The sequence below is a fragment of the Rhagoletis pomonella genome, unplaced genomic scaffold (genome assembly GCF_013731165.1).
Source record: "Rhagoletis pomonella isolate Grant_MI unplaced genomic scaffold, Rhpom_1.0 Rhpom_scaffold_00006, whole genome shotgun sequence".
Lineage (NCBI taxonomy): Eukaryota > Metazoa > Arthropoda > Insecta > Diptera > Tephritidae > Rhagoletis > Rhagoletis pomonella.
The window spans coordinates 57,995,821-58,023,108 of record NW_023458560.1 but is presented as its reverse complement, the minus strand read 5'-3'; the positions used below and the strand labels follow the sequence as shown (position 1 = coordinate 58,023,108).

At 39.0% G+C, this 27,288-nt stretch overlaps 1 protein-coding gene across 1 annotated transcript; it reads right to left on the bottom strand.

Moving 5' to 3' along the window:
• Positions 1-7,320: 7,320 nt before the first annotated feature.
• LOC118741015 (disks large homolog 5) lies at positions 7,321-16,219 on the bottom strand. Its single transcript, XM_036472801.1, has 8 exons — positions 16,123-16,219; positions 11,741-16,057; positions 10,117-10,713; positions 9,828-10,047; positions 9,515-9,753; positions 9,187-9,416; positions 8,893-9,109; positions 7,321-8,226 (listed from the first exon to the last, which is right to left on the bottom strand). Exons 1-8 carry the CDS (start codon positions 16,175-16,177, stop codon positions 8,126-8,128), a joined length of 5,976 nt encoding a protein of 1,991 aa, XP_036328694.1. The 5' UTR covers positions 16,178-16,219; the 3' UTR covers positions 7,321-8,125.
• Between the last annotated feature and the right edge of the window lie 11,069 nt (positions 16,220-27,288).

The window sequence follows — 27,288 nt, the reverse complement described above, 5'->3', positions numbered from 1 at the left end:
GTTATTTTTTGTGTTAATCTTAAGTTAAGTTATAAGGCGAAATTGGAAATCGAAAAAAAAACCATCACCAACGCGTTAAATCAATTGTAAATATAGTTTTCAGATATAACGCCAACGATATTTAAACCTTTTTACCACGAGCGAATGTACCTTGAATACTTAAAGACGAAGTGCTCACATACAAACATACACATTTATGTATGTTTGTTTGTTGTATGGCATATGCCCACTTTGCTTGAGTTTATGTATATGTAATTTGTATATAATATGTAGAAATATAAATATATTATAGGACAAATAATTTTTATAAATACTTATACGAAATAGAATAAAGCTGTATAGCTATAGTTTTTATGATAAAAATATGATTAATTTTTTATATTATATAAATTCTAAATACATATATGTATTCTCAATATATATACATATGTACATATTATATATTCTATGTAATTAGCTATATAAATAATAAAAAAAAATATATACAAAAAAAATAAAAAATCGATTTGAGGCCATAATAAATAAATAAAAACGACGATTGTGATTTTGAATATCTTCGCAGGATACTTTTAGTGTCGACTCTAGGACTTTACTACGGGGAGGGGTTTTAGACTCTTAATCTTATCACCTATTTGACTTTAAGATAGTTATCAAAAACTTTTAAGAAGTATCTTTCGCCAGCAGGTATAGCTTGTTCTTACCTTTATGGCCAAGGATATGATGGTGCTTCAGCGATTAGTGGTGAATTCCATGGTACCCAAGCGTACATATTATTGGATTTTCCTCTTGCTATTTATGTGCACTGAGCTCCAAGATATGAACACAGAAATCGAGTAAGAGGTGCCTAGAGACACTTGAGATATGAAGGGAACACTTCTCATCGCTTTTTAATGGCGACTCAGGTGGCGCGTTTGATGAAGAAGAATCCATACCAATGTATAGGGACGAAGCTCGCGTTCCTCCACTTGACCAAGGCGATGTGATAAACAACAAGGCCCGCGGAATCCTCGGTATACCAGATGAGCTGTTTAAAGCCGGCGCCGAAGATGTGGTCTGAAGCATGTGCCAGCTAATAAGCAGAAATTGGTCTCAGTGTACTTTTGTCCTATCTACAAGAAGGCAGATAGCACCGTTAGCGCCAATTATCGCGGAATAAGCCTGTGTGAAAGACTGAAGCCCTTGACGAATCTTGTCAGTGCGGCTGCAGACCAAACCGGACTTTAGACAAGGCGATTCGCTGTCGTGCGACTTTTTCCATCTGGCAATCGGAAATACTGCGGCACCATATACAGCTGTAGAACTATACCGCTGGCGTATGCGGATGATATTGACATCGTTTGCCTGAGATCCGGGTATTTCAACGCATACACATAAATACCACCAACAACGTCAGCCTGAATATAAAGCGAAGAATAGCTCTTGCCAAGAGGTGCTAAATACTTTGGGCTCTATAGGCAATTGAAAAGCAGAGCCTTCACACGACGAACAAAAATTACGCTCTACAAATCTCTCAACACGCCCTTCCTTTTATATGGCGCTAAAACATGTTTTTTGTGCCGCGGCGAAGTCAGTCAGCCTCTCTCCCGCAATTGAACCAAGTATGCCCTCTTTGCCCGCCAAGCACTGTTATAACTGTTATAACAGCCTGGGGTGAGACAACGCTCTTTTGCTTCTAGCAGACAGCCATTGTTACGTGGGCGGAGGTCGTCAGCGTTTTTACAAATAGCGATCCACCCTCGGCAGTCAATGACAATCCTTCGAGTGTACTGCGACCATGAGAAAACTTCTCACAGAAACCATTTGCGGGTAGTGCCGATGAATTCGGCGTAGTCCGATTGTAGGCAACTCTTAAATCGAAAAAACTTTTTGCAATGACCTATGTATGTGTGGATGTCTTCATTTCTGAATCGTATTAAAACTGATGACAGTGTTTTATGCCATTTTTCTTGCATAAAAATGCATGGGAAGAAACTTTAGTAGCTCATTGAGCGCTTTGGTTGCAGTCGTCTTCGTTGCTTCTGATTTTAGTAGAGCTTTAGCCGTTTACCTTTTTCTCAATAAACTACTTATTCGTAGAAAACAATTGGTCTTACCACAGCAATGTATATCCAGCGACAGTCTTCAGCTTTAGTAGGAGTATAAAACCGCTGTTGCAACCCCTTTTCATTGCTGTTATGTAGGTGCCCAATTTTATTTCCTATTTATTTAAAGCCTACTACTAGATTGCCAGAGGTTTTGGGCAAGAATCTGATTAGACCGCGCCAAACATCACCCTTTTCAGTCAACAATGTAAATGTGGTCTGAGAATGGGTTTCCCCCGGATACATGCCAGTTGTTTTTGTTGTTGTAGCGGCGCTACCAAGTCTTACTTAAAGCGGCTAATCCATCAATCGTTGTCGTCAAGCTCAACTAAATAACGGTAGGCCCAGGAAACGCGCTGCTTCGACGTGGTCGGACTAAATGGAGAGGGGTGTTAGCTTGGTGGATTCGAGGGAGACAGTGAAAAGTTTTTGGTGATGTGTAGAGAACAATCACAAGTCCGGAATTTGTTGGGTATGTCGTGGTCGAGTCTAGATAAGTACTAGTTAAGCCTGGCACAGTAACTGTTCGAAAGTTGCGCACGAGCTGAAGCTTATCGCTTGTGATGGGTGGTAGTTGACCAACTACGACATTGATGGGTTGTGAGGGTGATATTACACTATTTCTGGACGTTGTTTATGGCTTTTCGGTACATTGTCGGGTCTAGTGGCGGAGTTATGTATGTCTAGATCTCGTCCGTAATTTAATAGAAATGCCTTCCGACGTACCTACATAGTAGACTCTGCTTCCAAAAATTGTCTGCTCGGAGGCTCCTTGTGATAGCAGCCGATCAGTAAACTTATTCAATATAAAAAGTTATATCGTTGCTGTCCTCAATGCATTTCTCTGACAAATCTGTAGCTTCGTTCACTGCGTCCCTCTAGTTTCTGGCGACTAAACAGACGCACAAGTATTTAGAACCGACCGGCTAATTGCCTTCTACCTTCTATGTTGCCATCTTCATCAACATTTCATTGCTATTGCGCCAAGTACGTGCGATTTGAGAACTTTCTTACGGCTCAGTACCTTATTGACAATTGCGGTTGTGTGCGCAGCGAAGTACAATAACCTGTCACGGGTAACCCCGGACTAATCACCGTCGGCATTCTTATTTGGCGCCGTCCCTGTCGGAATTGGTATGATGCCCGATTCCAGCTCAACCTCCTTGGATCAGATGATGAAAGAGTCGCCGTTTATTTCATGGGGGATAGGATTAGGCTCCACGCCAATATCGAGCAGCATGGGAGAGATCAGAGAAGCTCTCTCCGGTGGCTGAGTTAGCTTCGAGATGTAGATGTTAAACAATAGGAACCCCATGTTTAGTTCTCCTTGGTTTCAAGGTATGATCCCGAGACCGACGACTATCGATCACTCAAGTATTTCGACATCCACCGTTTTAATTCCTGTAGGAGAGGGAATGCCACTTTGTCTTCCAGCATCGAGGAATGCCGAACGGTGTCAAAAGCCTTTGATAAGTCCAGCGCTTAAGATCGCGAGTTACCGGAGAGTGATAAAGATGTAAAGTGCCGTGGTGGTCCTGGGCATTTTATTGAAGATATGGTAAATCTCCACTGGTGTCAGGCGACATGTATAGAATGGGTCTCACGAGTCTGCACTACTGGAGAGAGGACGGTAATAGGACGATAAGACTCCCATTTGTTGCCTGGTTTGAGAAGTACGAACACCCTCACCGATTTCCACAAATCAGGAATTACGAGTTTAGTCATTGGCAGGCTGAGGACCTTGTTGAGATATTCTATTCCCATCGGACCCATTTTTTTCAGCATCAACAACTACATATACCGTCGGGTTCATTGGCTTTCGAAGCTTGTATGGCATCCTGAACTTCAACGATGCTTAAAGTAAGACGCGTCTTTTGGTAGTTTGTGCTGCCTTCTGATCACTTGACGTTTGGCCTTAACCACCGAAGGATGCAGTGTAAATTATCGGTTGAAGTACAGGGTGATCCAATCAATAAAACACATTGAAATTTTTCTTAAGTTTTTTTTCTTTATTTGAGTCCTGGGCGTATTGACGTACTTTTCAGGTACTCCCAGAAAAATAAGTCCAGTGGTGTCAAATCGCAAGATCTCGGCGGCCATTAGACCTCGTTGCTTCGTGAGATAATGCGTCCTGGGGACTCCATTCGCAATGGGATCATTGTTTCATGCTCTGTGTGGCAAGTGGCACTGAACTTTTGAAACCAGATACATATTTTCCAAGTCCATGTCATCAAGCCATAAAAAGTTGCTTATCATGTCACGATAACGTTCACCGTTCGCCGTAACGGTGTTACCAGCATTATTTTTGAGGATATACGGCCCGATGATTCCGCCAGCCCAAAAACGCACAAAAACACTCGTTACTCGTTTTGGGTGAAGAGTTTTTGATGTTGAAACATCTTAGCTCTCGGTATGGCTAAAATTTTCGTAACCCAGCAGAAAATCTGTTCTGTGCTTCTTCAAATAAAAATATGGATTAGCTCAGGGCTATTTCAAGACCATTTCGGGACTAGTTTAGCATTACTTCCGGATCATTTTGGACCGTTTCGGGATCTGTTCAGAACTCTATATATCAAGACCATTTCGGGACTTCATCGGGATCATTTCGGAGCCGTGTCAGGACAGATTCAGGACCATTTCGGGATTAGTTAGCGACTATTTTAGGATCATTCTGTGACTTGTTCAGGACCATTTCGGAGCTATTTCAGGTCTATTTCGAGACTAGTTCGGGACTATTTCAGGCCCATTTTCAAACTTTGGTCTTGACATAGCTACAATTAAAAAGTATGCAAAGTTATTTTGCAAAAAATATTTATTTATTATTTTATTTTATATGTAAAATAATTGTGTAGATATAATATAATATTAATAACTTTTTCATTGTCTCTTTCATGCGTTTGTAGAATTCTAAATCAACTACTTTTCACATTATTTAAAAAAAACACACACACACACACAATTGACATAATTTTCGCAATAACGTACAACAGTTATAAACTTTCATCATTTAACTTGTGTATGTGTGTGTTCGCAAATACATACATACATAAATATGTTGTATACTATGTATGTGTACAGTATATTTTATATACATTATAATTGTATTTAATACATTGTTAAAGTGCATTTTCATAAGTAGTACAATATGTATGTATTTTAGCTTTATATATTTTATGATTTTTTTACTTCTGTTTATAAATCAATGAATCTTTAAACGTATGCTACTTTTGAAATGTACAATACTATAGTGCTTATAAATTGTTTGGTTTTCTACATTAAATATTTTTGCATGTATAAGTATTATGTGTAGAATTTTTTTAAGTAAGTAGTGTAGTGTGTTAATTTAGTAAATTCTTTGTTAACTTTTTTAAGGCAACATGTTTTTCGAAAACTTTATTATCGTTTCACTAAATAAAAACGAGTAAATACGAACGTATTTCTCATGAAAGTTTTTTGTTTTTAATAAAACTATGATTTTTGCTTGCTTATACGCCAACGATTGGCTTAGTGCGAAAAAATATTAATATTTTTAAGCAAACAATTATTTTTAAGCAAAAAAATTATTTTTAAGCTAAAAATTATTTTTAAGCAAAAAATTACTTTTAAACAAAAAATTAAATCATGCGCGTTTGAAAGGAAATTTCATAAAAACATAGGTTACTCACTTTTCGTGTTAAAACTATAAAAAATACTTTAAAATAAATAAAAAAAAAATTTGCTCGTCAGTGGGAATTGCATGTCTCATACAATTTACACCGTAGATTTGTAAGGCTAGTGTTAATCGTAGGTGCGTAAAGAATAAAAATAAAGAAGTAATTTTTAACGAAGCTTCTTAAAATAACATACAAACTTAGCGCATTAAAAATTAAAATATTGATTTAATTTAATTTAATTTTCTTAAGTTTTCAATACAAATTTTTTAAAAATTTTAAAAAAATCATTTGTCAGAAATATCTAAATACAAACATAATTACTATCATTTTTCAATACAAAGATGCAGTAGCCTACCAATAACCCATTAGAAACAAAGAAAAGGATTTACATATATGTATGAATTTGTATAAAAAATACGATAAGCCCGACGCATGTATACGAAAATAAACTCTTTTTTTTTAGAGCACTATGCTGACCACAAGTCTTCATTTTTAATCACAACCTCCACTTTTTTGTGCATAATTTCTGCAATTTTATTTTATTATTCTCGGCAATTTTGGCTCATTGAACCGGACATTCAGCGCATTTTATTAAAAGAAGCTACGGTGAGGGTTACTTTTCCATTATTTCTACCATTTCTGGCTGTTTTGCTTTCAATTCAACAAATTTGTCTGCCAAAGTGCGCTCAGCTATTCTGAACGAGTTGGATTTGCCAGGCGACTAAGTGCTTCTTCTAATTTCAGCTAAATCAAGTCGCTTACTACAAATGGCTCGATGTCCGAAAAATAGGTGTGTAGAACTTTTGCCATCTAAGCCGCAAAAACGATTGGCGAACAGGTTAATGCTGGCAAAGAACGCTACAACAACAACAACAACAACGCTAATAAAGATACACGAAATTATTTGCTGTATTTTGAAACGAATTTCCATGACCCTTGTCAATTTCGGTTCAAAACATTCGCTCACCAAACACAAGACTTAGCAAATAATCACTCTAGGGGTTCATATAAAACTCTACATTTTTGTTCTGCTTATCGCTACGGTATCAAGTTAAATACAAAGGCTGGCTGTATGTTATGGATGACAGGTTGCTTAATAATTAAATGTTAGAAAAAAATTCAAATATGTATTTAGCTATATGTATATCTCTGCTTTGTTCTAATGGGTTGGCAGGGTACTGTATGTGCATATAATATTTTAACTTTTTTACAAATGACCTATATGTAAGTGTGTATGTATGAATATGTAATACATGTATGTATGTATATAAGTAAATAAAAATACATAATTTATATAAAATTGCAATATTGTTTTGTTTTTTACCCTGTACCACTGTTAAATTAATAAAATTTAAAGCAAAAAAATAATAAAGCATTGTATAAATAATAATGAATGCGCTGTACCACAGGCTTGGCCTGCACTAGATTTCATATATATAAAACAATAAAAATAGTAACAAAATTAATTAAATTTTCGTTGCTGACTCAAATACGCGCACTTGTGTATGAATTTGACGATTTCGAATATTAGGCTTAAGGGCTAAGTGATTTTTAGTTATGCGTATTGAAATATACATATATATTTCTTTTAATTTCACACTCTACGGGTGGCACCACTTAAAGGCACAGAGTGCAGTTGCATTATACCAACAAAATAAAATTGAATAGCTTAGAAATGCGCAAACATTTTCGAAATAATAATACAGCATTTGAATACAGGAAAAATAATGTAAAGGCAAAAAAAAAATGTAAAATACTTTACGTTCTCAAGCGCTTTAAGGCAGCTTAATTTAGAGAGTAGCAATAAAATATGAGAGCGATGGTAAAATCAAATTTTTTCCAACGAGCTAAAGCTAGAAAATATTACATACATACATAGTTAATAGTTAACAGGAAATGTTATAAGCAGTTCATAGTAAACACATTATATAGTTTGTAGTAGTTAAAATAATAGTAAAAGCAGCTAAAAGCAAATCATACTATGCAAAATACTTCTTAGTGGATTAGTTAATACACAAGTAAATACAGCTTAAAACCTAGAATTAAAAAACAGCGTAAAGTAACTGCGCTAAAAATGTACGGTAATGACCAAACATTGCGAAAAAATTTACAGAATACAAGAAAAAAATACTAATACAAGACATCTTAATCTGTAGTTCAAGCAAAATAAAACGGTTTAGCTAAAAGACTGCCACATACGTAAAAGCTAAATAAAAATAAAAATAAAAACATACATACATAGAAGCCATAAACTCCAAAGAGCAGTTGTTTTTTTCACCGCCCAATGGCATTGCAAACAAAAATAAATCTTACAAATATTACAAATCAATTTTGTGCGCCACACGCTTAAGCCTAAATCCAATACAGTTGTGCACCGATGGCTGCAGCACGTCAACCACTAACCGGCACCCACAATAGCTTATCCTGCTCCTTGTCCACAGAGTCCTTGATTTGTGTACACATATGCTTAATGCTAACGCCGGGTATTACAGCTGTAAAATGCAGAACAAATATTAGGTATATATACACACTTGTCATCTGCTATTTATACACCCCGATTTTACTGAATAGGCAGGTATTTTCTTCCAAGGTCTGGTATCATACACTGCTACTGCAAAAAGTTGCAAATAGCAAGTTATAAAAAAAAAATGTGTAGTATATCTACATGATAATGAATATAATAAATGCCTAATCTTTATTGTCCCGTTTTATCATCGCATTTTTTAACATCATTGCCCCGCTTTTTATCGCATTTTTTTAACACCAAAAACAATGAATTTGATATACATAAGTTGGTCAGATTGGTTGTATAGCGGATATATGATATAGTGCATTGAACAAAATTTGGTAGGCCAACTCAGAACTCAGTAATACATATTCAAACTGAGTTTCTTCATTCTTAGACCTTATGCCAAATCGATTTTTGGTCCGCAGTGCACTTTACCGGTTTAGGATAATTAAAAAATAATAAGATTTTTTTTTGTAGTCTGATAAAAAAAAAAATCGGATGAAACCCATCACTCTTCAAACTGAAACAAAAAATAAGATTTTCAGTTACCAAAAAGTAAAAGTATGAGACCGGTTATTCAATACAAATAATATGCATATTCAAGAAAAAGGGAGTGTATTTACTTATCATCTATTTAATTGCCGCCTACCTGATATGTATTGCTTATAGTCCGCTTCGAGTTTTAGCGCGCGTTCATACATCTCTTTAGCCGCCTTTGCCGATATCTTATCAATACCAAAATCGCGTATTTCACGTATTTGCTTAGCCGATTTGAAACGTAAAAGCAAGACAATTGGATAGATTTGCAAGCGCTGCAGGCGTTCAACGGCCGAAATGGAGATATCTAAGATGCAGTGACGACGATCCTAAAAAAGCGTTTAGAATACAAGCAATAAAAAAAAATTAGCATCCCCTCCTCACTTGCTGCTCTCTTCCTACTCACATTTTTGCATGCATTATTTATGTTCTCTACCGTGGTGCACTCAAATTTATTGCCACGCCGACGATAGTCCACGAAAATATTCTCCTGCAGTCCCTCTTCCATGGCATCCTGTGAGCAATCCATAGATGTGACTTCACACATTTTGAATAAATTCGAAAAATCAATAGTCAAACGTTCCATAACACGCTCTGATAGTGGACCAATTATGAGCACCGGACGTCGCACTGGCGCTGCGTAGTCAAAGTAAAATTCAGAGTTAAGATTAAATTTATTTTTCTTTTTTTTTGCTTTTGAAACACTGCAAAAGTGTCTAACACATTGCACTCACATTCTAGACGTTCGACACGCTGATAACTTAGTATGCCGCCATCATCGTTTAATATCCCCGAATCAGGAAAGAAGCTTAGCTGTGTGTTGCTGAAACTGGCAATTTCGGTGGAGTCACGCGATGAGCTGCGCTGATGTTTCTTGCGACGAAAAAACGAACGACGCGCCGATGTGCTGCCACGACGCGCAGTGCCGCCTTCACATTCGACCACTTCACCCGCGCGCAACTCTTCTTCTACTCTAATGTGACAAAATAAAAAAAATACAAAAAAACCGTATTTGTTTTAAAATCTCATGGGTAGCAATCCACTTACTTCATTTGACTTGGTATAATACCGCACTCCTTGCGATGTCCTTTCGCATCCAGCTTCCAAGCGCGCCATAAGCCAAATGTGCCATTAAAAACCGTATTGTCCACATAGAGCACCTCATCCTTCACAAAACGCAAGTCACCATCGTTCAGCTCACCAGTGCGATCGAAACCAACGCGTATATAAAAAGAGTCACCCGACTTGTCTTTGATTTGCTTCAATTCTGTAAACAAAAAGGGAAACAATTTTACAAAAAAAAACTCCCTTCAAACCACCAACAAACTTGACGAACTTTTCAATTTATTCTGCACCAACAAGGTGACAGTGTCCGTCAACTTGGATATCTCATTGGCCGCTTGCTCGGCAGTGACACAACGCAGGTCAACACCATTATATTCCAATATCTGATCGCCTTTACGTATGCCTGCGATGTCGGATGGTGAGCCCGGATGCACATCATGCACAAAGATACCCACTTTGTTGCCACCAAATAATTTAATGCCCAAATTCTTCGACTTATCCATGCGCAAGGTCACATAGCGCGCTTCCTCTTCATAAACAGTCGATGTCGTCGAGGCTGTGGTTGTTGTAGCGGCTGACGAGGGCAAATCTTGACTACTACTTATATCCGATTGATTCTCTAAACTGTCGGCAAAACTCTGATCCTTAATCGATTGTGTGGAAATGAGTGAACTTGATTGTGGCATTAGGCTGGTCTGCTGTGCCAGCGGATTGTTAGTGGGTGCTGAGATAGGTAGTGGTGGTAGTGATGACATCATGGTTCGTACTGGTGGACGTGGTGAGTTGCGAGGTGTTGGCGAGCCAGAGTGATTAACTGGAGATTCAGTCTCGAGATTATTGGTGCCATCGTATTCGCCGGAATGAAATTCTGTAAGTGCAATGAATTTGTTTAATAAGAAGTGAATCAAATTGTGGGGTATCAGAAAAATACTAAACAAAAATTTATGTATTTACACCAATGTTGATAAATTTTGTTATTAAAAAAATCGTCAAATTAAACTATAATCATGTGGTAACCTGTTTGTCCGCACGTTTGTAGGCAACATTTTTTCGAAAAACTTATTGATATTTTTCGATACATTTGACTTTTCCGATATAAATAAATATCGATATGCACAACCAAATTTTTTTCGACATACTATATCGATGTAAATAAATAATTATGCACATATTTTTTAGATATATTGTCGATATTTTCTTCGATGTTATTCTCTAAATGTATGACATAAATATCGATATACCCATCGTGGTTATCGAAATTTTTTCGATAATTCTCTCGTATTCGCCGGAATGAAATTCGGTACGTGAAACAAAAACTTGTGTATTTGCATAAAAAAAAAAATTAATTAATTTTGTTAATTTTTTTTAATGAAATTAAACTTTATTTACGTAATAACCAGTTTGGCCGCACGTTGTAGGCGAAATTCTAGATATTATGTCACTTTATCGATATGCGGGTTTAGATGATTTTTTCGATAGACTTATCTATATTTTTCGATTTTTCCATATACAATGATATCGATAAATGCGTTACTGATATCGATAAGCACATCTTTGCATCATCGATGTACATATCAACATACATATTCATAGTTTACGCGATGTATATATCGATACTTTTCCTCGATATGTTTACATTGATACAATTATCGAATTTAATTATCGGTATTAATCGGTATATGTATTTATTGGTTGAACTAATCATCGGCTGGATATTTTTATCTTTAACTATTAACGTGTTTGTCAACCTAAATGTTATCAACATTGTTATCGATATAATTATGGGTATTTCCATCGATATTGTTACAAAAATACTCATCGATATCCTTATTGAAATAATTATCAAACACTTATAACTTTTATCGATATCAAGAAAAAGAATTATTTTTACTCACTTTCCGGATTATATTGCACCAGCATTGTTATCGAGTTGCCGCACTGTCGCAACACATTTGCCGCTATGTCATTTGTAGCCGAACGCATATTTAAGCCACAGACTTCCAAGAGTTGATCGCCCACCTGAAGACCTGCACGCGTGGCTATGCTCTTGTCGGCTACAGTCGATACAAAGATGCCGCCACCATTGTTGTTGCATTGAATGGTAATGCCAAGCGATTTATCGCTCTTTTCGATCGTGACTCTTCTAAGGTCTCCAGGGCATAAAAAATCCGACGGCGTATTCGAGTTCCGCTTACTGCCGCCATGACTCAGCACCTCAACATGCACTTGTGGCATGGGTGAACCGCGCCCACTGCCACCACCATTGGCTGCTACCGCAGCAATAGCTGAATGATGCATTAGCATTGTCGGCGGTGCGCCAGCCATACTCGATGGAACATTGGGCATACCACCGACGCCACCACCGCCGCCATAATGATGATCTATGGAGCCCGAACTATTCTTGACGCCAGCGCTATTCTTGCTCGCCACACTCGGATTGGATGGTATACGTAAACGTTGGTGATCCTTCTTGCGTGGAAATGTGCCGCCTTCATAAATGATACCGCCGACGCCGCCGCCGCCAGGAATCCCAGTGTGTGGATGGTAATGACCGGTGGAAAGCGGGTAATCATGCACATATTGCGAATGCATTGGCAATCCGGGCGTAACAAAGTCCATATCGAACTTATCCACCGAACTGGTAGGTATTCCAATCGCGCTACTTGCAGCCGTGTCTACTACACCGTGTTGCGACTGTTGTTGCAGCGCAGAGGCATGCGGCGGGTGCGCGTGGGCGTGCGGATGCGCATGTAGTGGTGGTGACGAGGGCAATGTAAGCGGACTAGAGTGGCGGATTTGACGCATGGCATGCGAATGTGGGTGGCTGGAATTCTGCGTGAATGTAGGGAAGAGCTGCGAGTGTCGATTGTGTGGCGGCGCGGCCATGTTGCTCGTATGGAAAAGTCCACTGCTGACGCCACCGCCGCCACCACCTGTACCTATGCCGCCAACGCTGCCGCTCATTATGCCCGATGCGATGCTCTCACTATCACTAGGATACTTGGCGACATTCTTGCCAGCAGCCGATGTGACAGCCTGTGGCATTGGCATGCCACGCTTCGGATAGTGGTTTATGACCGCGCACTCGCTGATGGGCGGACTCTTCGCTGACAATATGGAATCGATAGAGTTTTGCGACTTAATCGAGATCATATCCAATGAATTCTGTTGCGTTGTCGAAGAGCTGCGTGCGAAATTCGGCGGGTGGAGATTCAAGGGCGCAAAGAGTGCTGGATGCGGTTGTGATTTACTTGAGCTGACGCTGTGCGGCATGCCGCCCATGCTGCCATTACCGCTGTTCAACATGTCGAAGATGTGCGGCTTACGCGGCAAAAACTCAGCGCCATTGCCGCCATGTATTACCTGTTGCTGAGCCTGCTGGCCGCTAGTCTTGTAGAACTCAGTGGGCGTTATATTCAACGAATAACGATTTTGATAGTTGTGCACGCGCTGGTTGCCATACTTGTCCGGCACCGGCGGCATTTTAACGCGCATATTCGCACCCATGATGGGCGCAGGCCGCTGCAGTGGCTTGGTCGGTTCGCCCAACAGGCCCACATTTTCTATTTGTGGCTCCACATAAACTGAGTGGCGCATGTAATTGGCATAAATATTATTGCTATTACCGCTGCCGCCGTTTACGCCCGACATGCCCGACGCGCCGGGTGTGGGGCTAAAGAGCGCTGATGCGGGTATTGGATTCGAATTGCGATGCGGATTAGTTTTGATGGCGTTGCCTGCGCCAGTGATACCGTTACGCATATGCGCCTGTGGCTTAGCCTGCGGCGGCAATGGCGGCGGCTGCTCGTCGGAGGTCTCGCGCTCATCATCCTTGTCCACATTGATCGGACCAGCGGTGAAGAGCGCCAGTGGTGGACGCTTCTTCTCGCGCTGCTGCACTATGGTGCCTGTGGGGTTTTCGTGCGTGGCGTTGAGAATGTTGGCGCGCGGCCAGGTGCCCATACTCTTGGCAGCCGCCTCCTTCTCCTTCTTACTGCGCTTGCCGCGACGCGGCTTCTCTGATGAATTCTCACTCAGCACCGAATCCAATTCGGCCAGCGCATCATGCTCCTGTGTGAAGTGATCCACATCGGAACCGGGTTTAGAGATATGTATTTTCTTGAAAATGCTCAACATTTCAGAGAACTTTGAGGGATGCTTGGCGCTCGTCATGCGGTGCATGGAGTCGATGGAGTCCGTTTGCGCGGACGAAGTGGTCATGCGTCGTTGGCCATCGCCATATCCAATGTCCTGAACATTCTTCAATGCAAAAATGGTGATGGCGTCGTTGCGTTCATCGTTCAATAAACTCATGACATCATCCACTGAGTGCACGCCCTCCATAGATTTGTTGTTGATGCTCAACACTCGGTCGCCCACGTCCAGTTCCGGCTCGTAGGCGGCCAACGAGTTTGGTTCGATCTTGGAAATGAAGACGCCCGTGTCTAGACTAAGGCCGTGATTCATATTATTCTGCATATTCAGATGCACTGTGTAGAAGTGCCGCTTGCTGTGGCGCGTGCGCGACACTAATAGCTTGCAGCGTGGCGCGCTGCTGCGTATTTCGTCCAGCACCATGCGCTTGGTCATGGTTTGACAATCGAGATTGTTAACTTTGCAAATCACATCGTTCATTTTTAGCTTGCCAAAAGCAGGCGAACTATTGGTAACGCCGCACACCAGCTGTCGATTGTTGCTGTCGTCCAATATTATGCCAATATCGCTATCGGAATGATAGTTCAGTTCGATGTCCAGCAGATCCTCAGCCTCGTATGTGCTCATGCGAAAACTGCGACGCGATGCGCTATCCAGATTCTGATTTTCAATTTGTTCCTTCAGCACATCGATCTTCTTTTGTGCTTCATCCTTTTGTTTCTTTATTTTCTCGCTGTCACGTATTGCCGAAAGTAGATCGGATATTGCTTTGTCGCGCTCTTTGCGCAAATTGTCACAGAGCGACTTCACTGAGTCACGCTCCTGTACGATTTTTTCGCGCTGTGAGATGGCCCAATCGCGCACACCTTTCGCCTGCTCGGCATCCTGCAGCGCACGCTCCACTTCAGAATTGGCCTTCTCAAGGCTCTTGCGTAGCTTCTCCACCTCCTTGAAATCATCCTTACTATCGGAGAACTCCTTTGACCACGAATTGGATTTGAGCAAATCACGCTTTTGCAACTCGGCATTAGCCTGATGCAGCTTATTGATCTCCGCCTGGTACAGCAAATCATTTTTCTTGTAATTTTCAATTTCCTTCTTAGCTGCGGACAAATCATCGAACATTTTCTGATGCTCATGCAAAACATTATCCTTCTCTGAAAGCAACTGTTTAAGCTCCTCATCGATACGATTGCGTTCCACAGTTATCAGTAACACTTTCTTGGACTCCTCCGAGAGCAGCGACTTCAGCTTTTGTATCTCCTTCTCCATTATGTCGCGTTGCAAATTGAAATGCTCCCGCGATTCGCGATAGAAATTACGCTCCTTCTTCACATTATCCAGTTCGGCTAGTGTCGAGCCGAAACTTTTTTTATACTTTTCCCGCTCTGCAGCAATTACACTTCGCTCCTTCAACAAATCAGCATTTCTTTCCTTGCACAAATGCAGTTCCTCCAGCAGCTTTTCGCTCTCCGCACAGCTACCATCACATTTTCCACCCCCGCCGCCGCTGCCACCACCACCACCGCGACCGGCCGACACATCGCTGTAATAGTACGCATTCGCCGTATTTGCCGCCGACTTATTACCGTTCTCGCTCTCCAGTCGTATCAGCTGTCGTTCTAGCTTTGTATTCTGCTGCTTGAGTCGCGCATTTTCTGCCACTACGTCTATATACTTATTACGCTCGGTGCTTTCCAGCTGTGCCATTGCGCTAACATATTGCTCCTGATAGTAAGCGACCTGACCGCGCAGTTCTTCGCAGCGACAAAGCGCATCGGCGCGCTGATGACGCAACTGATTCAGTTCCATGAAAGCTGGACTGTAAGGCGATTTCATAACGTCGTATTGGTTGCCATTTGAAACATTGGCATTGTTACCATTGCCACCACCACCGCCGCCGGCGCTACCGCCTCCGACAACACCGCTGCCTCCGCCACTACTGTTGCCACTGTTTTGGCCATTGTTGTTGGCCAAATTGGCCGCATTTGTGCTGCCACTCGAGTTCAATGAGGGTCGAAGCGTGCGATCGTAGCCAACATATTCGGGACTTTCTTCTGCAAGCGAAAAAATTTTTGTATAAATGAATGAAGTTCAAAGCATAACTTAAATTCTAACTGACCCTCTTGACTACTCGTGCTCGTTAAAGAGAGATCTCCAGATGCCATCTTCGCCATCACACCATCTTTTTCCAATCGAAAGCGCCACTTTTAAAATAAACTGAAAAGATTGTGGAGAGGATGGTTATGTAAATTTTCAAATATTATAATAAAAATGTGTTTTTAACTTAGGTCGTTTGTTCGTTTACTCTAAAAATACTATTCGCAAGTTGGAGCAGACATTTTTGGAAAAGTTCGATTACATTGAAGAAACTAACGCCGTTTTATTTTCTGCCGAAAAATCGTACCTTCTCATCGCCCTCTTAGGACATATATTAAGGAGAAGGCAATGAAAAGGCAAATATTTTTTTTTAAGAAAACAAACCCCTATATATAATTTTCTCAGCAGTCAGTGCAATCAATTGATTTTGCAAGAAAAGTTAAGTATTTAAATATAATTTTGAACTTCAACGTTTTCGAAAAAATCCCGAATGCATTCCAATGGTCCGCAAAAATCTGGAAAGGTCCTGAAAAGTTTCACCAGCTTAGAAAACTTCCCGAAAAATTCCGAAAAGTAACGAAAAATCTATAAAAATAAAGGAATACCGAATATGTCTACAAAGACAAAAGACGAAGAACCTCAAAAAAATACCGAACAATTCTGTAACATCCTGAAATCCAGCAACTTTCCGAAAATTCGACAAGGGTGTAGAAAAATAAGTCACGAGAGTTAGAAAAGTCCCGAGAAAATCCGAAAGAATAACAAAACTTCTTGAAAAATACCAAAAATAAAAAATGAAGAATCACGAAAAGTTCCGAAACATTAATAAAACGCTCGAAAAATAAAACATTCAAACCCCGCAAAAACTCGAATTTTCTCGAAATTTCCCGAAAACACCGAAAATAATTCCTAAAGATGCCGAAAAAATTGCAAATGTTCGGAAACTCCCGAAAAATACCTGAAGATCACGAAAAAATTAAACACGAAGAATCTTAAAAAACTTCAGAGCAATCACAATTGATCCCGAAAAAGCGCAAAAAAAAAATCCAACGGTCTGGAAAAATAAAACCAGATCAATCACGAAAAGTCAAAAAAAAATACAGATTTGCCGAAAAAATTACAAAAATTTCTCGAAAAATACAACAAGAACAATTACGAAAAGTACCGAAAGAATCCCAGAACGTCCCGAAAAATAAAACGCGATCTCTGAAAAGTCTCGGAAAATTACCGAAAACACCAAAAATTCCGAAACATACAAAAACATAAAACACAAAGAATCCGAAAAATACTCCGAACTAGCACAACAGATACCAAAAAATGTTCAAGAACATCTCCCAGAGTCTAGAAGTTACAAAACTTTTCGAAAAATCCTGAAGAGTAAGGCACGAAGAATCACGAAAATTACAATCCCAAAACGCATCGAAAAACAAAACACAAACCCTACAAAATCTCCAAAAAAAAGCAGGGAAATTATCGAAAATTTCCGAAAACAGCGAAAATAATTCCCAAAAATGATGAAAAATACCAAGACATCCCGAAAAAAAATAAAAGACGAAAAATCGCAAAAAAGTTCTGAACAATTACAACAGATCCCGATGGGATTGATCGCCTCCATGTTCATCTTTACTCATAGTAAGGTTGGCCACTTCTTTCGACGGTTTTTTCCCCTTCCTCATTATTTATCCTCTTTTATCTCTCTTTCAACAAATTCAACAAATTTTTACCAAGGAAGAAGAACAGCATAAGATTCGCATTTCACCGATTCCGACCAATAACCAAAGTAACTAAGGTCGAAAATACTCACCAAAACCAAAAGATTGTAAACATTTATTAACGTTCACATCGAAATTCTCCAATATTTTCGAATGTTAATGATCTTTTTTCCGTGTTGGTGTTGGTTGATTTTTCCGACAGGTTGGTAAGATTATTTATTTTGGAACGAATTTGCGCCATCCCTTGTCAAGCTTGGTTTGCAGACAAGCCGGTTTCGGAGTTGTGCCATCTGCAGTGTCATTTTTCGTTCTGAAGATGGCACAACGCCCAAACCGGTTTGTGTGCAAACCAAACTTGACAAGGGATGACGGAAATTCGTTCCAAAATAAATGATCTTTTTTTCCCCCCAAGTCTCATAGTCGAAATAAAAACGATGAAGCGTTAGATGTCAATAAAATATTTACAAACAAATCGCGAGTTTAACTTGCGCTACTTATTGCGCTCTAGACAGACTGAAATTATAGTCGATTTTAAGACAACTAATAAAAACAATTCACTTGCTTTCAAATACTTAACTGAAGTGAGTGATTGATAAGGAAGACGACAACGCTAATCCGTATTTTCAAGGACTAGGCTTTACTTTTTACACTCAGAAAGAAAAAAACAGATACAAATTTAGCGGAGGTTTTGGGCCAAATTTTTCTACTCAAAGGTTGGTCACTGCCTGTCAGCACTATTAAGGCTTGTTTTCACTATGTCAAATTCAATAGCATTTGTTGTCAATGTCTTTTTTGAGGTTGCCATCTGTTCAAAAAGTTAAAATCGATTCATTAATAAGTTAAATAAAGTATCACAACAATATGGGTTCAAAAACGATTTATTTCGCAAACATCCTGTAAGAGGGTTGCCACCTATTCAAAAAATTAAAGTCAATTTAATTGACAAGTTAAAGAGAGGTTTAAGTAAGCTTTACTTTTAGAGGGTGCTGTCGCCCATTTAGCAATTCAAAATCCATTTAATTAGCAAGTGAAATAAAATAATTTAATATTTATATATTTATTTAATATTTTTACGAGTGTTGCCACCAGCTTTGGAATTTAAACTCAATTTAAATAACAAGTTAAATAAAATTTCACTAATATTACAATTGTGAAAATTTTTGAGTGAGTGTGTGAACATGTTTGTTGCTCTATCTTTGGATAAAAAGACAGCTTAAGTACTGGATTAACATGTGGCATATTTTTTTTAAGTTCTATCGCCTGCTTAAAAAGTTATATTTCATTTAAAATTATAAGTTAAACAAAATTTTACAATATGGATTGGCATCCAACGAACAAGATTTAAAAAAAAAATATTACGAAGATATTTTTATTACGTTTGCCACCTATTTAAAAGACAAATCACATTTTTTCATAATTTAAATGAAGTGTTGCCATATGGATGTCAATCGAGAGACGTTATAAGAAAGCTTTGTTTTGAACAAATTTTTACAGAGCGTTTCCCCCTGTTTAAAAAATAATGTCAAATTTAATCAATTAGTAGAATGAAACATTACAAAATAATGTCAAGTCAAATAAAATATGTTTTAGGGCCGGTTTCTCCATCTCTGGTTAATACTAACTGCCCTGTTAAACATCGTTATCGACGTTCTGAATCCATGCATATAACAGAGTGTCGATAGCGTCGGTAACTATGTTTAACGGGGGATTAGTGTTAACCAAAGATAGAGAAACCGGCCCTAAGAAGGCTTTATTTCGAGAATAGTTTTTAAATGTGTTGCCACCTGTTACAAATTCTAATTAAATTTTATCAGTTACTTTAATGAAACATTTCAATATGGATGTCATTCGAAACATGTTAAAAAAGCTTACTTCTAAAATATTTTTACAGTGGGATGCCATCTGTTTAAAAATAAAAGTTAAATTTAATCATTAATTTGAATTAAACATACCAAAATAATATCAAGTCAAAAAAAGATGTTTAATAAGGCTGTTTCAAATTCTAATATGGATGTCAAACGACAGATTTTAAAAAAGCTTTATTTCGAAAATATTTTTAAGGAGATGTTTAAGAAAGCTTTTAACGATAACAGTTTTGAAGCGTGTTGGCACATGCTTTTATTCAGACATATTAAAAAAAAATTGCCACCCATAAAAATAATTTTAAAAATGCATAATGACGAGCTACGAAATCAAGTGGTTTTTTACACTAAAATGGCCAATTATTTGAGATTCCACTTAATGACCATCTTCTGGAGACACAATAAAGCAACGTTTAAATAAAATTTATTATTTTCGGTGATTTAATTTATTTTCTGGTTTGTTACATTTAAGCTGAGATTCACGCGGGCGAAGCTGCGGGCAAAAGCTAGTATCTGTGACACAGAGAAAACCAGCTTTTAGAAAAAACTCTCGATGTTCGACGCACTCCCAACCACTCGGCTACAATAAAACGCACTCAATTAGCAAAGCAAATAATTTAAGAAGTACATACATGCCATTAGTTTACATATGTACATAAATCGACCAGCTATCAATGTATGCTTAGAACATAAATTAATAACCTTTTTAAATAAGATAACTAAGCATACAAATCGTCTGTGTTCTTTGGACTACGCACTGAAGTAAATAAAAAAATGAAACTCCAAAAACGAGATATGATAACTTATCTACGCTGTTAGTGCACGGCGAGATAGCCAATAAAGTAACAAGTAGATACTGTTAGCGCCCAAAACAAACAAGTACGTACTAAGTATTCAAAGAAGAAAGAAAATAAATAAAATTTATATTAACTATTGACTTTTTGTGAACGAAGTACGCAAGAAAGTATATATTATACATACAAGATAAGTACGTAAGTAGTTAGGAGTAAAAAGCACACAGTGTGATCTAGTGACCTATTCATTCCTCGCAGATTCCTCTTGCCAAAAAATGTCACCATCCCTAACTAACCTGTCCTGGTCTGATACCTGTAAGTATTCTAATTTTCCTTGCTTGAAAGTTGAGTAGAAGTTGAACCCTCATCAATTTACAATTTACCCAACCATAATTACGCCAAAGCTATGTGGTTCCCTCGTTGAAGCTAAAGTTCTTTATCTGCAATAGTTAGGTGGTGATTGAATGCTTCAACTCTGATAACGGCATTTAGAAGGCTACAGTGCATTATGGTGGTAATAGGTTCGGTTTAGTTGGGTTACGCTGGCTGACCATAATTGACGAGTTTTATTTATTTCAGCCTTCTAAACATAGGTTACAAGGTCTATCGAGCGTATTGTGTGAAAGACTGAAGGCCACCGTCAACGAACTGATTGGACCTTATCGGTGTGGCCTTAGACCTGGTACATCCACCATAGAACAGGTATTCACCTTACACCAAATCGTGGAAAATACCTGCTAGAAAAGGATCGACACTCATCATCTATTTGTCAATCTCAAAGCCGCTTTCCATAGCACGAAAAGAAGTTGCCCATACGCCGCCATGTCTGAATTTGGTTTCCCCGTGAAACTAATATGGGCGTGTAAAATTACGTTGAGCAATACCACCAGCTCCGTCAGAATTGGAGAAGACTTCTCCGAGCCGTTCGCCATCAAACGGGATTTCAGACAGAGCGGCTCGTTTTCAATTGATATCTTTAGTCTGATGTTTGGGAAGATAATAAGAGTCGCAGAACTGAATAGCTTAGGAACAATTTACCTCAGAAGCAAGCAACTGCTGGCGTATGCCAATGACATCGACATCATCGGTAACAAAAACCGCGAAGTCTATTCTGCCTTTTCCAAGTTGGATAAGGAAGCAAAGTGAATGGGTCTGGTAGTAAACGAGGATAAGATGAAGTATTTCCTGCCTTCAATTCGCGCCTTGGCACCCACGTCACTGTTGACAGTTATTATTTCGAGAAAGTAGAGAATTTCGTTTACTTGGGAAACTAGAGGGTTCTGAACAAAAGGCGAGAAAGGCGTGGTTGGATTTCGGAACATTTTAAGCTAATTTCTCCAAAAGATTGGAACAATCGACGGTGCCTTCCACTAATTTAGCCATAAGGTTGGAAGCGACGAACTAACGCCTACTATTGAACGAATTTATCGGTTATGCGGTTACAGCGCCAAATGTGAAGACGTTGACAACGAGATACATACGTAACCCGCCACTTACAAAACCGTGCTGATAAGGGCAAATCAAACGTCCATGGCGTTGCCAGATACGTTTACGACCCATGAATCGGTGCTTTCATGCAATGCAAAAGAACATCGCCGCTGCTTTAGAGAATTTTAGTCCATTGTCGATTGCTGCCTGCAGACCTTGCAGCCGTACCTTGCCGAGTTATACGAGCCTTTGCCTTTGTACATTTATTTTCAGGAGAAAGGATGTTAAGCTGATAGGCCTATAAGTGGATAAAGGTTCCCGGTGATGGAATGTCTATACATTTTTTGTTGTTGTTGTAACAGAAAAAAAATTCCTAAAGAGTTTCTCGAAAAATATTTGGAAATGCAGATATAAATCTGGGTTGTTCTGGCTATGTAAACCCAACTGCCATGAAAACGGTCTGTACAACGTCAGGTCCAGTGGTTTTTGAAAATAATCAAGGTCTACCGTAGGTGCATGCATATTTATGGAGGTATTTCTGCGTCAAATAAGTGCCAATAAGATCTATCTGCCAGTAAGTTAATTAGGTTTTGGTGGTACGATCGATCCTAACCAAGACTTCATCCAGAATGAAAATGGAATGGCATGCAGTGGACGTCGTTCATACGTCCTTCGACATTTACCAAAGCTCTGGAATTAATATTTAACTTTTCAGTGGTTTATCTATTCGCAAAATCCAGAGTTACAATGCTGTTAGGTTAAATGCGGTTCAGCCGCAGAGAGACCTCGGATTCGGACATGCGAAGTTGCTGGAAACTCTTCCGAGTAATTTACGGAACTTATGGCATTTTCTTTTCTACCGAAAAATGTTTCCGTTGTAAGATGCCACAGAGCTAGACTCATGGTCGACGGCTATCTACGCTGTTGTTTCTTAACTAAACAACAAGGTAGGCAAGCGCCTTGTGGCCCAAAACCTCCGCTCCTTCAGACCGGTCTATAGACAAATTCCTGGTTGTTATTAAATATTTAAAATACAACGGAACAGCGTCTAAGGTAACGAGTAAGTGAAGAGGTGTTCTCAACCAGTTGGCATCGAAACGCTGTTTAACTGTCGGTCCCTGGAGATGGGATCGTCCTTGGCAAAAAAAGAGGCAAAAACATTTGTAGTGAATTCTGCCCAAGAAGTAGGCATAGCTTTTAACATTTTTCAAATATAAATTGAAAATTTTCTTCCTCGAGAAGGTAGTGCGCAGAATCCTCCCTTCGGGACTAAAAGGCGCATTCTTTGTTTCCCATTTCGAGGAAATGTTATTTTAAACCATAGTTTGCACGGTGTCAGCGATACAGCGATAGCAAAGGATCAGAAATTTAAAAACGAATCAAAAAAGAACTAGAAGTTTTTATCCTCCCCTGTAAAATTTATAAAAATAGACTTAGCAACTTTTCACTCTAAGTTAGCGATATGTTCTATTAGTTAAAAATAAAAAATATTACGAAACGTTGGTGAGTCAATGTGTACATATATGAATGTAACAGACAGGGTTGTTAGCGTCTGTCCGGCATACAAGTGGGCCACGTAAAATAATAGTGAACTAAAATTAATTATTAAACTATGCTAGGCGATAGGAATTTGCATGGAAGGTACTGATTTTTAAAACGCATGTAGATATGTATGTACTATGTATCTACTTGTGTATGACTGCAAATGTATATTTGTTCATGGTTAATTTTTTACTAACAACAATTGAAGGCAAATGGAATTTCTATGCCATTCGTTGCAGTCCAATCACCAATTACGAGGTATAGGCAAGTTCGATTTTTTTAATCGGATAGGAGTCTGGTAGCGGTATTTATTCCTTGAAAGTCTTCTTGCCTCTTTTGTTTGATCCTTTAGAAGGTTGATCGAAGAAGAGCGAAGCCTGTGGATGGGACCGCAGTGTTGTTGTTTTGTATTAGCAGGAAGCGTAAAATGGGTTCTATCAGTGGTTTTTTGAGTTCGAGATCCAACTCGGAAAGCTCGGGACCGTGCTACGACAATAGGCGGCAATCATAATAACTCAGGTGTCAAGACCGTAGAGTTAAATGGAGTTGGTTTATGATTGAGAAATAGCTGTTGAGGAGGCTGCATCAAACCGCTCTCAGTTGATCAATTGCGCCGGAGTGCTCTGGTGAACCGCTCATACGAGTAATTCGGGCTTCCACGACGCCTTGGAGAACCCCACAAATGGATCGACGACGTTTGACCCCACCTGAAAGGAACGAGTCAGGGTAGTCTTGAAAAATAGAGTCGATGGCTTTCGAGAGGTCAACCGTGACGAGCACCGTCCTGTGACAGGGGCGACTTTGATTCTGATCCTACTTATATGTATGTATGTGCAGTGATGGCGTTGAATGCCGTCGGCGTTAGTCGTCTGCGAAGACACATTATTATTCAGGCTGAGAAACAGATGCGCTTCCATAATCATTGCCACTTGGGACAGGAGGATAATATTGTGCTCGGCCTAGCTTCAAAGGTGCGAGATGGAATGGAGTTTAGTAGCCGAGGAAATGCATCATAATCAATCAAAAAGTGAAATTTGGGTTTTTCCTTAGTTTCGGCCTTTTGAATTTCAAATTACGATATATACATATGTATGTAATTTATTTTATAAAATTATTTGCAACAATATTCTCTATTTAAGACACTGTCACCCTATTCAAAAACTTGTGTCCAATGGCATTGTTAAGGTCGTTTGTTTAAAAATTAAAAACAAAAAAAAATACATATTAAACGAATATACTAATTTGCATCTGACGCTGCTGCTTTTTAATTTGATTTTTTTATGAGTGGACAAGGTCGTATGCATATTTGACGACGAAACAGCTACTAAAATAAAATAAAATACATATATTTTGCAACTAGAGTTTTTTGCAACTAAGTTATATGAGCAATTAGAAATTTTTAATTTATTTTCATTGAAACATTTCAATGCGGCATTAATTTTTATTGTTTGCGATTTTTTACTATTTTTAAGGTAAAAACACAAACACAAACATGCCTACAATATTATGTATCAGAAATGAGTGCGTTAGCAAAATAAAAACCTGCAAAACACGCGCATTGGCAAATGGAAAAAAATATAAATAATATTTTTTTTCTTTCAAGTCTTCATACATACAATGCGAGCAACAACAACACCAACAAAGGCTTTGATTATTTTTTTTTATAACTGCTAGGTTGCTGCTGCATGTTGTTGCTGCTTTTGGGGCAAATGAACTGTGGTAAAGCTCAATATAAAATGCAAAAACACGAAGCACTACACATACTCGTGCATGGAAAGCGGCTTAAATCCGGGTAACTGGTTACACACGGTTACAACAACAAAAGACAATAAAAAAATCTCGAAGCTAAAGTCAAAATGGAAGTTTAAAGATGATGACTGTGATGGCGACGGTGACTGCGGCAACAAAACGAGCACGACCGGTGATTGTGAACTTTTCGCACGCCCCGACTTTTAATGCGATCACAAATTAAGTAGCTAAAATTCGTACAATCGGGTAGCACACGCAATAAGCCATAAAATGCTCAAAAGTATAAACTAGAACTACAAAGTACATAGACAAATGTTTTTTAGAGCAATAAGCAAAAGCGCCGCACTAAGGATTTACAAATGTGTTCGTTTCACAATTAAAATACAAAGTAAATAACCACCAGCCAACCTCAGACTGGTAAGTAACCAACAGTCGGCCGGCCAACAAGCTACCAAACCAACTAGCTGCGCGTCAGCAAGCCTAACCAACCAATAACCCAGCCGGAGAAAAAGCCACAAAGCAGCAGGCGCAAGCAACGAACTTAAAAAAATGGAACAACTACAATATATGTATACTTGTTGTACTCTGCCGAATGGACGGTAATGCAAAGAAGCACAACTGTTGCGCACACCACACACAATGCTTGAATGATTTGAATGGAGCAACTCTCCGTGTAATTAGCAAAAACAAAAATTGTAGGTATAATACATACAGACATACATATGTTACTTAATTACTAAGTATCTAGTATATGGTTGGTCGATTTGTATTGTTTTATTTGGGAGAGGGTGATGGGTGTTAAGATGACGCAGCTTTGCCTGCATCTGGCATAACCCAACTGGAGTTTGTGAGTTGAAATATTTAAAAAATACATACAGTGTTGTGCACACTTATTTATCTAAATATTTTATATGGTGATCTGTCCCCAAAATAAGAACAATATACGACACCTCTGTGATGACCGTACATAGCAACATAGGTAGTAGGAGATATTTCACGCCCTTCATAACCTCATTAAAAGGCGCCGTGAAAAAAAAAGATCATTGTTGTAGATTAGATAGAAATAGAGGTATGCACTGCGACCAAGAAATCGATTGTGCATTTGCAGTACCACATCAAATCCTAGAGAACCAAAAAATTGGAGATTTCCAGGGGCTAGCGATTGTATAAGTTGTTCACTTGGGCAGAGTTGGCCTAGGTACCTCTCCCGTCTTCTCGCAACCGCCTAGCACTCGCCAAGCAGGTGCAAAGGAGTCTCCTCAGTCATCTCCCAGAAACGACAAAGGTCATTCGACCAGATCCCTAGCTTGCTCAGGTGATATCTTAGGGCCGTTTACACCATGTCTAGTTAACGCTAACTGGGGGTACATCCTTCAGTTAAGCACACCAACCGCTTTATCGATCTCAAGTTATAGGCTGGGTGTCCATAACGTCGACAACGATGTTTAACTGGGAGTTAAAATTAACCTGAGATGGTGCAAACGGCCCTAAGGAAACAAAATTTATCAGTTACAAGAGTACACAGAATGCGAAAAGGGTTTATAAATTTGGAGGCTCTTTATTTACCGGTTACCAATTTTTTATTACCAGCACAGAATAGACCTGTTTGTCTGCAGTGACCCGTCAGAAAACCTGTTATTATCCTTACCCTCTCTGTGGCGAGGTTTATTATTGGCCTGTACCTTGTAAGGTTGGCCGGTTGCCGGATTTGCTATATCAGTATAAAAATTTACTCAGTGTTTTTGAAATGCCGCTAAGGGCGTAGTCCTTGGCCCCATGCGCATACACATTTATGTACTTATGTATTTAGATGCATTTTGGTCGGTTGACTCATTGGAATGGAAGGTTTCTCATTGAGTATACCCGGATATATTTTGTGAATTGGTAGTGATCATCGCGAGATTGATATGTCTTCATCTGCGATTTCACATTTGCAATATTTACAAACACAGTCTACTCATATCTTATATTACTTCTGATTTACTGCTATTCTTTTCAACAGCACTGTATGCACTGTGCTTTCATTTTAATGAATGCAATTTGAAAGCATTCGAAGAGAAGACTAGAAAGGGGATCGCTTTTGTGCATACTTTGAGTTATG